Source organism: Aplysia californica, unplaced genomic scaffold, assembly GCF_000002075.1.
Source record: "Aplysia californica isolate F4 #8 unplaced genomic scaffold, AplCal3.0 scaffold00386, whole genome shotgun sequence".
In the NCBI taxonomy this organism is placed as follows: domain Eukaryota; kingdom Metazoa; phylum Mollusca; class Gastropoda; order Aplysiida; family Aplysiidae; genus Aplysia; species Aplysia californica.
The window spans coordinates 322,628-338,193 of NW_004797656.1; the positions used below are offsets into that span (position 1 = coordinate 322,628).

The window sequence follows — 15,566 nt, forward strand, 5'->3', positions numbered from 1 at the left end:
AATGATAAATACATGTTTTGCTGATAAAATAATACATGTGTCTGTGCTGCTCAAGACAGTCTCATTCTTAATTTTGTAAGCTACAAAAAGGCCAATCTGGCAATTAAGGGATGTACTAATCGCTCTGTGGGCTGACGATGGATTTGTCCATGGGACTGACGTCATCGCTCGTCCTAAGCCAAGCCCGCCGTGTGTTTGGCCTCGTACATAGTACGAAGTTCCGCGACGTGACGGCTTGACGGGAGACGATTTAAAGTTACGAGCCGGCGCGATAACAAACGTGAAGGAATGAGGTTATGTCGCAACAAAACAGCAGTGAATCCCACTTGTCTATTTGAGCGCTTTCAAATCGTCAAGGTGTTTTTGAATGTTGATACATGTTTGTTTGGATTTACTTAAAACTGAATGAAAATTGTCATCAGCAATAAACCTCTAGTCAACAGTTCAGTTGACAAAAATCTGACCGACCGCCCCCGGTAATGAGTCAGTAGCACCGCCCCGGAGGATAATGTGGCCTTTATAATAGAATACGCCTACTTATGTAAATTAGCAATGTGTCTTTTGTGTCAGCTTCTCATATAAGTATGGCTTCGTCAATAGAAGGTTCGGGTTGTGTTCTTGATTATGAGATCCACTATGATTGCAGTTTGTATTTTTTCCAACGTTGGTTTTATGTGTTTTACGCTGAAATCCCTCAGCTAGGACCATAGTTCTACTCAGTTCATTGATGAAGTATGTTTTATTTACACTTATTCCAAAATTAAATAGTATGATACATCATTACGTCAGGGTGTATGTCATATGTGCAAAAGCTGTACATGTCAATTTTTTCCCAAACAAGAGCAGTATAAAATATTACTTTCTTTCTTCATTCTTTTATTCTCGTTTCGCACTATTCGATGTTGCACAGCCTATAGGATGGATTTTCTTGTGTATCTCTGTCAATATATTGAAATATATCGTCGACTGGTACTTGTACACTTTATCAATCTCTTGGCAATTCAAATCTCTTCAGGTCTCAGTAATTAGGATGTCTTTACAGTGAACAGGAAATCCTTTCACTTGTGATTTTCCCCTTAAACGAAAAGGTCATCTTGTTGTTTTTTGTTTTTTATTTCCTTCCCCCGATCTTCAACTGCAGGTTGCAGGCGTTTCCTGTCGTTCAAGCGGATGCTCCTAATAGTGACCGGGCTGGGGATGATCGGAGTACTGGCTTCTCTTAGCTCCTCACAGCAAATCTCGACCATATTGAAACGTTCTTTTGAGCGGTCCATCTCTATAACAAGAGGACCCATCTCCTCATCACTGAGAATGGGTTTGTAGAGAGCCTAAAGGCGCCTGTAGATTTTAACCCAGTCTATCAAACTATTATAGAATCTTCCACCATGGAGTCCAAAAACGTTAAAGATTTTTTGTCTCTGAGACCTCTGGACCATCCCCTGGAGACAGACGTCCTTTCTAAAACGTTGAAAAGTAGCGAGGCTTTGATACTGGAAGCTCAGCGAATTCTCCTCAGTATGCTCAGAGATTTGCTCGGCAAAGCTCGTCACGTGATACTGTTTGAAATAGCGACGTACAGCAACAAGGGAGACCCTGCCACATCTGTCGGAGAAGCCATGTTACTGAGGAAACCCAACGTCACAGTGGTGTATTATTGCGAGACACATCACTGTACAGCAGAGAGCGTTGAGCGTGCGAGAAAGATCAGCGAGTCGTATGAACAGGATGAATTAGTGATTTTAATGCAGGGAGGTGGCAATTTGGTAGGGTATCATGGAATGGATATAATACGTGAACGTGTTCTGGATGCTTTCCCCACTAGAACTATAAAGTGCTATTTTCCCAGAGCATCTGGCTAAACAAGTTTAATAATGAGAGCCTACTGTACTGCCAGAAAATTTACTCAAACCGAAAGAATTTCGTGATGTTCCTAAGAGACCACCAGTCCTTGGGTACAGCTCAAGAAAACTTTAAGGGCATCAAGCACGTGTTAGCACCGGATATGGCTTTTGGTATAGGAATGCTGCCTCGTCAATTGCCTCCAGCTTTTGATGTGATCTGGCTAAAGAGGGGGGACAGAGAATCCCCGGGCTATACAACTGACGATTTACCCAAAAATATTTCATTCACGTACCACGTGAGCGATTACCTGGGATGGAAGTCCAACACAGGAGCCACGGACATGGAGACGTCTTTCTTGATCGCCACTGCCGGTTTGCAGTTTCTACAGCGGGGACGGGTTCTTATCCCAGATCGTCTCCACGGACACATTCTGAGCACCCTCCTCAACTTTCCTCATGTTTTGTAGGACAACCCGCCTTTTCTTAAACTCTCGTCCTTCCACAAAAGCTGGACGGCAAGTCAAAGCAATGTGGTCTTGGTGACGGATAAACACCAGGCTGTTAGAGAGGCTCAGAAACTTCTGGAGCGATACGATTCACAGTGTTGCCTAAAGTAGGCCCTTTCATGAGTAAAAAAAATCTGGGAACACTAATAATACATTTCTTCTGGCAAGAGAAACAAAGAATGTCATCTAGTTAGGGAGCTAATAACTTTATTCGATGGACTCACGCCTTACTTAGTTGACCATAGAGGAAAGCTAACTCAGACCAATCAAATGTCTCTGTCCGTTGTGAGCGTTCCAAAGCGGGATCTTTCAGACATAGCTGACAGCAGGGTTAAGTTTCTTTGTCGATATCATACGCATAGGTTAGATTTCTTACCTACAGTGGTTTTGAAGAATTGTGGGGTAGCAAGCATAAAAGTAGACACTATTGGACGGCAAGTCAAAGCAATGTGGTCGTGGTGACGGATAAACACCGAGCTGTTAGAGAGGCTCAGAAACTTCTGGAGCGATACGATTCAGTGTCGCCTAAAGTAGGCCCATTCATGAATTTTTTAAATCTGCAAATATTAGTAATGTATTTCTTTGATCAGCAGAAAATAACAGAATGCCACATAGTCGGCGAAGTGATGTAGGCCTACTTAATTCTTAAATAGTTGGCCATTGCAAAGTTTCCAAACTGATCCGAATTATCCCATAACATTGTCCATAACAAACCTTGTTTCCAAATCGGATTTTTTTTTTTTACATTTTAGTCTCCACTGCTTCGACAGGCCAAATTTATGGCATACACTACATCCAAACCAGTGCCATGAAATGACGGAAAATTTTAGTCATATCACTGAATAGCTGATTTCACAGTCTAAGTGTAACATATACATGTAATAGATCTAAGTATAAGTTCATCCGCATTAGGAAGTCGATTACAATTTTTAAAAGTATATGTGATAGTATTATTATTATTTAATTCCAGTATTTATTTCAAAAGGTGTAGATAATTCTCCTTCAACTAGGACACGGCAGCTTGTTTTTGTATGTAATGACTTTATACATTTTATTAATTTCGTTGGGATGCCATAAATTGCAACAACAAAAATCCCTCATGGCCTTTAGGTCGATACTGTCAAAGGCTTTTTTTTTTGGTCCACAAAGTTCAAAATTTGGTCTGAACATGATATTTCTGGTCGAAAGAAAAGGGGACGGGGATAAAATAAATGAAAAGAACATTTGAGTATATGGAAACACCGATGTTTGACAACTTTTCTCCCAACCTAGGTGCTCTCGTGGTCTGGAGGTACGGTGTTCGCCTCTCATTCAGTAAGTCCCTGGTTCGAAACCTGTGAACGACGGAAAACTTTGTTCTCTAAAATGTTCTCCTTTCTTTCTCCCTAGCCAAGTTTCTGACATCTGCCTTCGTTTCTACTTTCTACGCCCTCCCCCCTCCACCCCCCTTTTCCCCTTTGCCCTCTGGGCTCCTGACTCTTTCTGCAGCCTTTCTGCTTCTACTACATGTGATTCCTTCTTACTGCTGTGTTTCGGCCACACCCCTGATCTTAGAGTAAGTACACCTAGCTTTCTCGGATAAGGGCGGATAAATCGCGGAGGTCCCGTGTGCAAGTTGCGTACGTTTCAGATCTCTTGGTGGTCCTTAAATAGATTTTTTTTTTATTTACTCCTACAGCCACCTGGACAACGTTCAAAATTAATTCCCTTCCTACCAAACTTAAAATGCTTAGTAATGTGTCTCGCACGCTCATAAATAATGACCTTATACAGTTGCGAGCGCCCTAAAGTACTTACCAAAAAATTCCCGACCTGTGTGGTCAATGATAACTCAGGCAAGTCAATTTAGAACCTAGTGTCACAACACTGGATCAAATTCTGACTTTCAATATTCGGTTAATTTGTAAATTTTGGCACACACCCTCCTCCCTCCCATCTGGGCGGGATCTAGTCCACAAGCCTCGGTTTGGTGACCTCTACTTTAGTAGGAAGGTGGTGTCAAGGTGATCTCTCTCTCTCTCTCTCTCTCTCTCTCTCTCTCTCTCTCTCTCTCTCTCTCTCTCTCCACCAATAACGCCCAGTCCCTCCTGTGCCTCTCTGGTCCAATGCCTCTTCACCCCCTACCCCTCCCACTTTCTTCCTCGGGTGATTGTCGGGCTGGTACTGGTAGGTCTGGTCTCCCCGTGCCTAGCTCAATCACCTCTCCACCCCCCTCCCCTCCTGCTTTCTTCCTCGGGCAGTTGTTGTGGCCCCTCTTCTTGGCTTTTCTTCATTCTTTTCCGTCAGTTTGCCTCGCCTTTTCCCCAGCAATAAATAGATGTTATGATGTTGGTGTCCTCTTTACTCAAAACTCTACCATTCATTGTGCAGCCGAATTCTCTCTCTCTCTCTCTCTCTCTCTCTCTCTCTCTCTCTCTCTCTCTCTCTCTCTCTCTCTCTCTCTCTCTCTCTCTCTCTCTCTCTCTCCACCAATAAATAATGCATGTCCCTGTCTCTACCATCACCTCTTCACCCCCTTTCTTCCTTGGGTAGTTGTAGGGCTGGTTCTCCCCCCCCCCCCTCTCCCCTCGTGCCTGTCTCTCCCATCACCTCTCCATCCCCCCTCCTTCTTTCTAAATTTCTTGCACGGGTACAGGTATGAGGAAGGCCTTTCTTCTTGCCCCCTCCCCCCCCCCCTCTCCCCCCCTTCCCCTCCCCCTCTTCTCTTTTCCGCTGTTACTAACAGTGTTAGTGTGGACTTTTCCCTAGCGATAAATAGACTGATGTTATGGTGCCCTTGTCCCCTTTACTCTTCTGCCTCACTTCCACAACTACCGCTCAAAGGTGGTTGGTGGGTGCTCTGGTGTGGTTTGCTTTTTCTTTCCTATCAAATATCTATCGTCCTTGTCATTCTCTCCTTATTTTCTGTATTTGTTACTTTCTTGTAAAACCTTTAATCTTTGACCTTATTGTGTTCAAAGTCCCGTAAAATCCATAGGCGTACTAAAACTAAACTCCAGCCCTCTTTTCTGTTTCAAGTGTATTTGGGGGTTGTGGGTTCGGGGGGGGGGGGGGGTGAAAGGGGGGGCCAGGGTAAAAGCTGCCAAATTTGTGAAACGGAAGTTGCCACGTAACGTCTTGGGTCAATGAACTATATTTAGGTCGCTAGTGTCCTACAAAATCTAGCTGTCTGAAGGCGGCACTTTATCCCTATCAGGCTGGCGGAAAGCGGGCATATTAGTGTTGATTGACTCCTGGCAAAATTCATTCTCGAACTCGGAGATGAATTAAATATTTTCTTGGGGCGTGATTAGGCCCCCCACTATTCATGTACTTTTTGCATTTTGCGGCTGCTCACGTTGTCGGACGAAAATGTGTTCGTCCTAAAACACAGTTCGTTTTAGCTGAAACAACTCTGTCTTAATCTCTTATAGGCCATAACGGCACATACTGTGTTGTTTCCGCCGACCGCCATCAGCCGGGACGACACATACTGTGTTTTTTGTATTTCCTTATTCAAAGACGAAGATGAAACCGATACTAGTTTTCTCCGATGGGTTTAGCGTGGGTTAAAGGTCACATCCACCGTTTGTAACGAAATTAGCGGGGCTTTTCAATGTAACTCTTCAAGACTAACACATTTTCCTTTGAATTTCAATATTGTTATACTAATCTTATTCTACGTTCAATGCCCTTTACAATTATGTATAACATGTGTACATTACTAACAGGGAAACACACTAAAAACACACAAAAATAGCATATCTGATTTCTCTTGGTCAGCCATGATTTAATTCCGGTGAATCCAGGGTAAATAATGCCGGTCATTTATATAATTATCAAGTGGCTTTTTTCCTATCAAATAGACCTACTAATGTAAATTAGTAAATTATTAGTACAGCTTCTACTATTAATTGGAGTTCAGTAGAGTGGAAATCACAAATAACAGGCCCGGTAATAACAGGGATCCGGTAATAACAAGGATTTCATAAATCCCCGTTTTTTTCCGACTCTTTGTCTCTATTAAAAGTTATCAGCAATAACAGGGCCTCATCGGAGCCGAATCGGTCATAACAGGGACAAAGGCTCGATAACAATGTGTATAAAGTAAGAGAGAAAGGGAGAGAGAGAGAGAGAGAGAGAGAGAGAGAGAGAGAGAGAGAGAGAGAGAGAGAGACAGAGAGAGAGAGAGAGAGAGAGAGACAGAGAGAGAGAGACAGACAGACAGACAGAGAGAGAGAGAGAGAGAGAGAGAGACAGAGAGAGAGAGAGAGAGAGAGAGAGAGAGAGAGAGAGAGAGAGAGAGAGAGAGAGAGAGAGAGAGAGAGAAACGCAGTGATGGAGAAAGCCCACGCAAGCCACGCCACTGCAAGCACTTGCTGCGGGTGAAGCAAGAGAGGGTGGCGGTGTGCTGCTGACTTCGATCTAGCCTTAAGCCTTGCTACACGCATGCGTAAAAACCCAGTTCGTGGATACTTGTGGCAAGGGAAACTAACCATGAACAAATACAGCTGGATTAGTCTACTAATGCTTACTTCCCTTGTATTTCTGATTTAACATGGATCTGATATAACAGGACTTTTTCTCTGGTCCCACCATCCCTGTTACATCAGGTTTCCACAGTATTATTATAATGAGGTTGTGTTTTTGCTTATTGGATTGCTGTTTATTCCATCAGATTATTACCACTAACAATTGTAGGTAGAAAATGTTAAAAGCTGAGACTATGTGTTTTACGCCAAATACCCACCGCTTTGACCATAATTATATTCTAGTCTGGACAACATTAAATGGACAACTTTTCGACCTCATTACATAGAACCAAGTGGCGAATTGTCCTGATTTTTTGCGTGTGCCCCTGAATTTTTAAAAAACCCTTTAAAATCTGGATTTTCATGCCTATACGACAAATATTAAAGAGGTGTTTTCTATATAATCATTAGCATTTAATTACAGTCTGCGCAGGAATATTTTATCAGACCAAGAACGGTAGTTAAGCGTTAGTTTTTTTTGTCTGTTTAAATCTTTTTTTTTTTTTACTGACGGCTTGCGCCGCAAGACTGACTTGTTTTCAGTCCAGTGGTTAGTAGGTGACAGTGGGTTTATTTTGCTTGACTCATTGTGATATACAATGAGTAAAATTTCTTTCATATCTTCCTTCATTGAGATCGCATGCATTTCAATTTGCTGTCACTTTTTCATTAATTACTTAATTTACAAACCCAAAAAACGTTGCCTTAAAACTACTAAATTATTTCTCCGTGAAAGCTGATTGAGGCCGTCTCTTTTATTCTATAACATATCCCGAAAAAGGGACAAAACGTGTATGTATGGGGGGGGGGGGGTGTCAAGTGACATGCCCGTTAGGGCTTCAAATATAGCGCTCAGTTGACCCCCGTTTTTGGGGGGTTTGACCAAACTGTATCCCCCCTGAAAATCTGGCTTTGCCCCAACAATGACACCTTGTATTGTTATGGTTTTAGCTTAGTACCGTGCTTGCTATAAAAAAAAAAGTGTGCGGTGTTGAGTTTAATGAGCAATTAATTACTAATGATTATATAGACAGTGCCTCTTTATTTTTGTCGCATGTGCACGAAAATCGAGATGTTTTAGGTCTTTTAGAATTCAGAGGCGCAGGCAAAAAAAACCCAGAGAGATTCGCCCCTTAGATTCAGTGTAATGAGGTCGACAGGTTGTCCTTTTGGTGTTGTCCGGACCATATATTAATCCCTAGAGCAAAATATGCTTAATCATTACGTTGGTGTGTTTATGATATGTCACAAAATATATTTTATTATATAATATATATTATACAAACGTATTATATATCAATTTTTTTCAATCCTGAGCAGTATCAAATCCGACTTTGATTATTCATTTTTATCTCTCTTCGCTAAATGCGTCTGTGTATAGTCTATGCTACGTACATGTAGATCAATTTGCTTGTGCATCTATATAAATATATATTATTTGAATTAATCGAATAGTGAAATACTTGCATATTTTACGAGTCTCTTGTAAATTCAGTTCTCTTCAGGTCTTTACAGTGAACAGGATATCCTTTTACTTGTGGTCTTCACCTAAAACGAAATGACCATCTTGTTGGTTTTTTCCCTTCCCCCGATCTTCTGCTGCAGGTTACAAGCGTTTCCTGTCGTTCAAGCGGATGCTCCTAATAGTGACCGGGCTGGGGATGATCGGAGTACTGGCTTCTCTTAGCTCCTCACAGCAAATCTCGACCATATTGAAACATTCTTTTAAGCAATCGATCTCTATAACAAGAGGGCCCATCTCTTTCATCACTCAGAATGGTTTTGTAGAGAGCGCAAAGTCGCCTGTAGATCCCAACCCAGTCCATCAAACCATTATAGAATCTTCCACCATGAAGTCCAAAGACATTGAAGATTTTTTGTCTCTGAGACTTCTGGACCATCCCCTGGAGACAGACGTCCTTTCTAAAACGTTGAAAAGTAACGAGGCTTTGATACTGGAAGCTCAGCGAATTCTCCTCAGTATGCTCAGAGATTTGCTCGGCAAAGCTCGTCACGTGATGCTGTTTGAAATAGCGACGTACAGCAACAAGGGAGACCCTGCCATATCTGTCGGAGAAGCCATGTTACTGAGGAAACTCAACGTCACAGTGGTGTATTATTGCGAGACACATCACTGTACAGCAGAGAGCGTTGAGCGTGCGAGAAAGATCAGCGAGTCGTATGAACAGGATGAATTAGTGATTTTAATGCAGGGAGGTGGCAATTTGGTAGGGTATCATGGAATGGATATAATACGTGAACGTGTTCTGGATGCTTTCCCCACTAGAACTAAAGTGTTATTTTCCCAAAGCATATGGCTAAACAAGTTTAATCATCAGAGCTTAAAGCACTGCCAGAAAATATACTCTAACCGCACAAATTTCGTGATGTTCCTAAGAGACCGCCAGTCCTTGGGTATAGCTCAAGAAAACTTTAAAGGCATCAAGCACGTATTAGCCCCGGATATGGCTTTTGGTATAGGAATGCTTCCTCGTCAATTACCTCCAGCTTTTGATGTGATCTGGCTAAAGAGAGGTGACGGAGAGTCCCCGGGCTATACAATTGACGATTTGCCCAAAAATATTTCATTCACGTACCACGTGAGCGATTACCTGGGATGGAAGTCCAACAGAGGAGCCACGGACATGGAGACGTCTTTCTTGATCGCCACTGCCGGTTTGCAGTTTCTACAGCGGGGACGGGTACTTATCACAGATCGTCTCCACGGACACATTCTGAGCACCCTCCTCAACATTCCTCATGTTTTGTTGGACAACCCGCCTTTTCTCAAACTCTCGTCCTTCCACAAAACCTGGACGGCAAGTCAAAGCAATGTGGTCATGGTGACGGATAAACACCAGGCTGTTAGAGAGGCTCAGAAACTTCTGGAGCGATACGATTCAGTGTTGCCTAAAGTAGGCCCTTTCATGAGTAAAAAAATCTGGGAACACTAATAATACATTTCTTCGGGCAACAGAAACAAAGAATGTCATCTAGTCAGGGAGGAGCTAATTACTTTATTCGATGTACTCACGCCTTACTTAGCTGACCATATAGAAAAGCTACCTTAGACCAATCAAATGTCTCTGTCTGTTGTGAGCGTTCCAAAGCGGGATCTTTCAGACATAGCTGACAGTAGGGTTTAGTTTCTTTGTCGATACCAAACGCACAGGTTAGATTTCTTACGTACAGTGATTTTGAGGAATTGTGGAGTAGCAAGCATAAAAGTAGGCGCAATTGAAAGATATCCTCTATGTAGTATCGACAGTCTTTGATTGTCCAGGTGGAGGGAAGATACAGGAATTTGAAACGTTTCACAAAGCAGGAATCACGAAGGAATATAGCAACTTTGGAGCCGTTGCCTTGATCAGTCATACTATGATAAACAGGGCACCACTGACCATCATTCTGCGTGTATATTTTATGAGAAAATGTAGAAGAGGGACTGTCGGATTGCCATTTAGGCTGCAGATCTAACAGAGGCACGATAGGCATTCTGTCTGTCCTTCAAATAATAATAAAGACAATAAGAAACAGCAACCAAGAACCTTCTTCACATTTATAGACTCCAACAAGGCGTGTGATGGTGTCATTTACCTTCAACTACTTGAAACGATGCCACTGATGGGTTTCCCGAGACACCAGGTCTCATTCCTAGCTGAATTCTATGAGAACCAAAATCCAACCACAAGATGGAAAGGTAAGCATTTAAAGTATTTTGATATTATAAAAGGAACTAGTCAAGGCTTTATCCTCTCGCCCCATCTCTTCAACATTATCATACAGGTCACGAGAGAATCAGACATAGAGGTGACATAGATGGCAAGATTGGAGGCAGAAGCATAACTTATCTAAGATACCGCGACAAGATATATAACCTTGATATGGCAGAAAGTGCAACGGCAGCTCGCGACCGTGAATGATGGAGGATCATTACACGTCAACCTCTGAGTCAGAGATGACACCTCCAGGTATCCAGGTATCGTGACAGCACAGCCCTTCTGGCTGACAACATCAAAAGCATGAGAAGGTTTGGTCTGTCGAGACGATGCTGCTGGCAATAAAATCAGGTCTGAAGCCAAGAAGACCAGAGCCATGCTCATTACAGGAATAGAAAGCCAAATCCTCTAACAAATAAACATAAGTGAAATAAAGCTGGAAATTGTAACAGCCTTCAAATACTTAGGTTCAATGAAAAAAGGCGGATGGGACATGTATTTAGAGAGTATGGTGCAGAATAATTATGGCCAAACAAATTATGGTACATTGTACAACAAAACAGATATGGAAAGATAGGAGAGTACTCAGAGAACTTTAAGTTAGAATTTCGAAGTGCCATTTAGCCAGTACATGTAGTTATGTATGGGAATGAAGCTTGAATATTAAAACGGGAACGTTAATTCGGAATCCAAGTAGCAGAAATGTGGTTTTAGAGAAGACTGTTCTGGGTCAAATGGACTGATAAAGTAAAGAACAAAAAAAGAGTTCTGAAAGAACTTGATACACTCGGCAGAATGCTTTCGGAGACCGGCAAAAAGAAAGGCAAGTACCTTGGTCACGCAGACAGAAATAAAATCAGACTTGATGACAGCTATACTGTGGGGAAAATAGAGGCAAAGAGAACTGGGAAAGACGTCCTACATCGTACATTGAAATCGTATAACCCGACGGTGACAGATGGACGCCTGTTGTAGCAAGGGGTCGGGCAGCAGCCATAGTGACATGTGACGACAGCAGACGCATGGCTGAACAGGACAGTGAGCAGGGTGCTGATTTACATGGAGATGATTTATTATAAATCTAATTAGTTATTTAGTTTAGTTTGATTTAATAGTATGTTCCCTTTGTTTGATTTTGTTCCTTCGCTTTTCAGCAGCTGCATCATCTTATAGAAAATACTTTCTCTTTTTGGGGAAAGAAGACGAGAACTTAGTCAATTAAGGACTGGTATGATGGGTTGTTGTAGTTTTTTATGGGGGGGGGGTATTTTGGGGGGTGGGGTTGTTTGGTTTTTTTGCTTGTTTGTTTCTTTTCTTGTTGTTTTGTGTTGTTGTTATTGTTTTTAGGGGGGTGGGGGGGTCACTCTTCACATTCTCGATTTGCTTAGGTCTTTTGAGCAGTGAAGACACGCACAAAGGGGTATACGAGACATTTTTATTGAGGAAGTGGGTTGATAAAATGAGACATTTTTCAAAAATAACTCTTTTAAAATCCTGCATGCCACGGTTCTTCGAATTTGCCCTATTTACGAATAAAGTAGCTGCTTGTCTTTTATCTGTCGTTGGAGTCGTTGTGTTGCCCTGTGTGAGATGAGTGTCACGTGTATTTCCAAAGGAAAGTTATTTTGTTTTATTTGTTTGTTTACTATTACATAACTCATATGAAGCTATAATTCATTTTTATGCTTTTTGTCATTTTATGTATACAAAAGAATCTTGAAAATGTCATCACCCAATCATCGTGTTAAAGCCCTGCACTACCCGCTCATGCAGCATACCAATTTAATCTGAATCTTCTGACACATTAATATTTCATCTAGATATCTATGAGACTCCCAAGACATGGTGACTCAAAATTGACTTTAAAAAATCAGGCTTGGCAAAATTTGTGCGAAATCAAAGAAACGTAAAAAATGAGTTCGCGCGTGTATTGAGGAGCATCAGTAGCCTACTGATAGAATGGACATACATTGCATAGCCAATGAATGGAGAATTTTCTCATTGCAATAAACAATACTTTATTACGATAGTTTCAGACAAAACAGAAAACAGAGCAATCCCAAATGCCACGTAAAACTTGGAATTAACATTAAGCGTGCTCTTTGATATTTTGCTTAGGAGGCACTGGTTTTAAGTAGAGCATGGACCATTTGGGCATCGACTCTATTAGATATTGGACATAATCAGCTCTGTCATTTCATCCAAAATGTCACAGAGTTGCAAACAAGGGGTTTAAATTGGGAGCAAAATTGCATTTCTTCAGCTGCTTTCTACTGGTGTCTCTTCCAACGTTAATATGATAACATTGATTTTGTTTTCTAAGAATTATCTAGTGACATTGGCCCTGTGAGAAAGTGCTTTTCTGTGCATGGAGATGTTTAATTAAATATGACACCGTGAAGAAATTAAGAGTAAGACATGGTGTTTCAGCACTTGCGCGATGTAGTCCACTAAACCAAGCCATCCGGTGATTATTACGAGTTTTGTTCATTCCACCCCAGACCACCCAAAAACACGGACTTTCGTGGTTCCGTTCCTCTCTGACAGATGATTGTGTCCAAAATCTAACTGTCACGTCCCATGTGCAAAAAATGTTTCGTGCTTTACACGAAACCAGTAGCTACTAAACAAACAAAAAATATACTAATGATCACATGTAATGTAAAGTCCAGTTTTTGCGTGGTATTTGTGACTTTTCTGTTTTCCAATCTGTCTAAAAATATTATCAGACGATACTGTTCATTGCAGAGACAATAATATTATCTTTTTATTTGATATTTAATACTTGTCCCCCCACCAACATATTGTCATATATCCATTAAATGGACAAAAAATGTAGGCTACTGATCCCCCCCCCCCCCCAAAAAAAAATATAATTAATAAATTCGATATTTTTTATTTCGTTATTTTGACGAGCGCCTAATTTCACCACAACGCCACACACACACTCACACACACACACACACACACACACACACATATGCACACACACAGAGACAAACAAACACACACACGCTCGCACACACATATAATATTATGCCAAACGCATAACATTATTATTATTAAGCGCAATTGAGCGCTATGTAAGAGCAAAGATACTAACTAAACTAACTGCCTTCTACCTTCGGGCCCTCGGTATACAAGGCCCCAGCGTCGTAATGATCCCACTTTGATTATTCAGACTTCAATAGGTACCTTCTGGATGGGTGTATCTTCTTTCCCCAGTCCCCAAAAACTTATGAGCTTTGAACGCTCCAAATCGTTTTGCACTCTCACGCGTTTACAATTAACGCGTAAGAGACGCTCCTCATATCGGTCTTCGTAAACTTACAAATCAGGGACTTAACTGATTTTGAAGCAGCAATGTGTTATAAATACGCCCCACTCTAAGGTTCCCTGTCCCTCAATATGCCGTCCTGGGTGGTGGCGTCCAGTTGTAATTACGCTCCTCGCGCGGGTAGCAGCGTCCAGTTTACTAGTTTCACCTGGTATTTACGAGCCACGAGCCCTCTGGCTTCACTTGGTTACACATTTACTGCGGAGAAAAAAGTAAGACAGACTGACAGAAAGGAAAGGAAAGAAGTAGGACCTACCAGTGGCATCCCCCCCCCCCCCCCCCCCAGTCATCTGCTTGTTCAAGTTCTCTTATAACCAGGAAAATATAGCGGCAAAGACTCGCTCAAGTAAATGTATTTATACCATTATCCACGTTCGTCTATGTATCTTTAAATTTATTTATTTTTTTTAGTAAAGTTTTACGGCCCTCGCAATTACATAAGGTCATATGAGCGCCAAGGGTGGATGTCAGCAGAGCAAGTCCAAACAGGGAGTCAGACTTACTCTGCTCACCTGTCTGGCCTCAACAGCCTAAAGTCTGCTTCGACTATCAAGACACCCCAGAAATAGCAGTTCACAACAGAGTGCCAAACATACAAAAGAAGTAGAGGGAAAATGACAATAGTAAGGATGAGGGGGGGGGAGCAGCAGTCCCCCCCCCCCCCTATGTTGTTCCGGTACGGTATGAGCATGACATTGATAAATCAGCCCATTTAAAATTCCACTGTGCATAAGAACAGGTTAATATCCCCTCTTTGGGAATGGCCTAAAGACAACTTCAGTCAGGAGCGTTGCCCTGGTGGGGGTAAAGAACTTCACTGAAATAAATATTTGTAAATGGTTCCACTTGATACGCCCGGTGTTTTTTAGTTTTGTTTTATTTTTTGGCGGGGGTGGTTTGTTTGGGGTTGTTGTTTTGTTTTGTTTTTGGGTTTTTTTTGGGGGGGAGAAGTTGTCCAAACAGAGAGCAGAAGTGGCTGAAAGAATATAAGAACTAACCATAGCATTTGTATCTTCACCTTGTACCGCATCACAACCTCAGTACAGATGTGTACAGAATGTATTTAAAACTGTTTTCATGTTCTAACGTCTTTTTATGTTGGTGTTTTACGCCCCTATCGACACAGTATAGAACATTTTAGAGGTGGGCTTCGACACTACTTTTCCCAGCCAGCCAGCACTGAGTGAGATGGATAAAACATCCTTCCAGAGTGACTGAGATATTGATAAAAACTCTCCCCACAAGGGAATTGAACATGGGTCTTCTGCCTGCGACGGCAAAGGGCCTGTCAGTCACTAACAATAACAACATGTACATTGCAGGTGCCTCTGTGTGCTGTAAACGTCAATACAGAGATGATGGTGGTTTGACTTTGACAAATACACAGGCCTTGAGGTTCAGTGCATGAGACGCACTTGCCTGGAAGGGTTGTTTCATTTAGTTTTAGTAAGAAGAGTTTTACGGCACTTGCAGCAGAATAAATTCATATATATATAAGGGCCAGAGATTAGAACTGTTATAATAATAATAATAATAGATAGCATTTGTATAGCGCATATCCCCGCTCAACAGCAGGCTCTATGCGTTTTACACAATATTATTACCCCAGCAGACCATAGTACACTCCGAAACATTCTCAGCTTCCCGGGAAG

At 41.8% G+C, this 15,566-nt stretch overlaps 1 protein-coding gene across 2 annotated transcripts in view; it reads left to right on the forward strand.

The window, feature by feature from the left end:
* The window catches only part of LOC101845634 (pyruvyl transferase 1), a 31,902-nt gene extending 19,770 nt beyond the window's left edge, over nucleotides 1-12,132 (forward strand). Inside the window, exon 3 of one of the 2 annotated variants that reach the window (XR_001185038.2) lies at nucleotides 1,142-2,738. Coding sequence is in view for 1 of the 2 variants with exons in the window: in XM_005103676.3 (XP_005103733.1) it covers nucleotides 8,464-9,812 (1,349 nt within the window). In the remaining variant the exon portion in view is untranslated. Of the gene's footprint in view, nucleotides 1-1,141; nucleotides 2,739-8,463 lie in introns of those variants that run through there. The other variant, XM_005103676.3, reaches the window with a different exon arrangement.
* The last annotated feature ends 3,434 nt before the right edge of the window (nucleotides 12,133-15,566 follow it).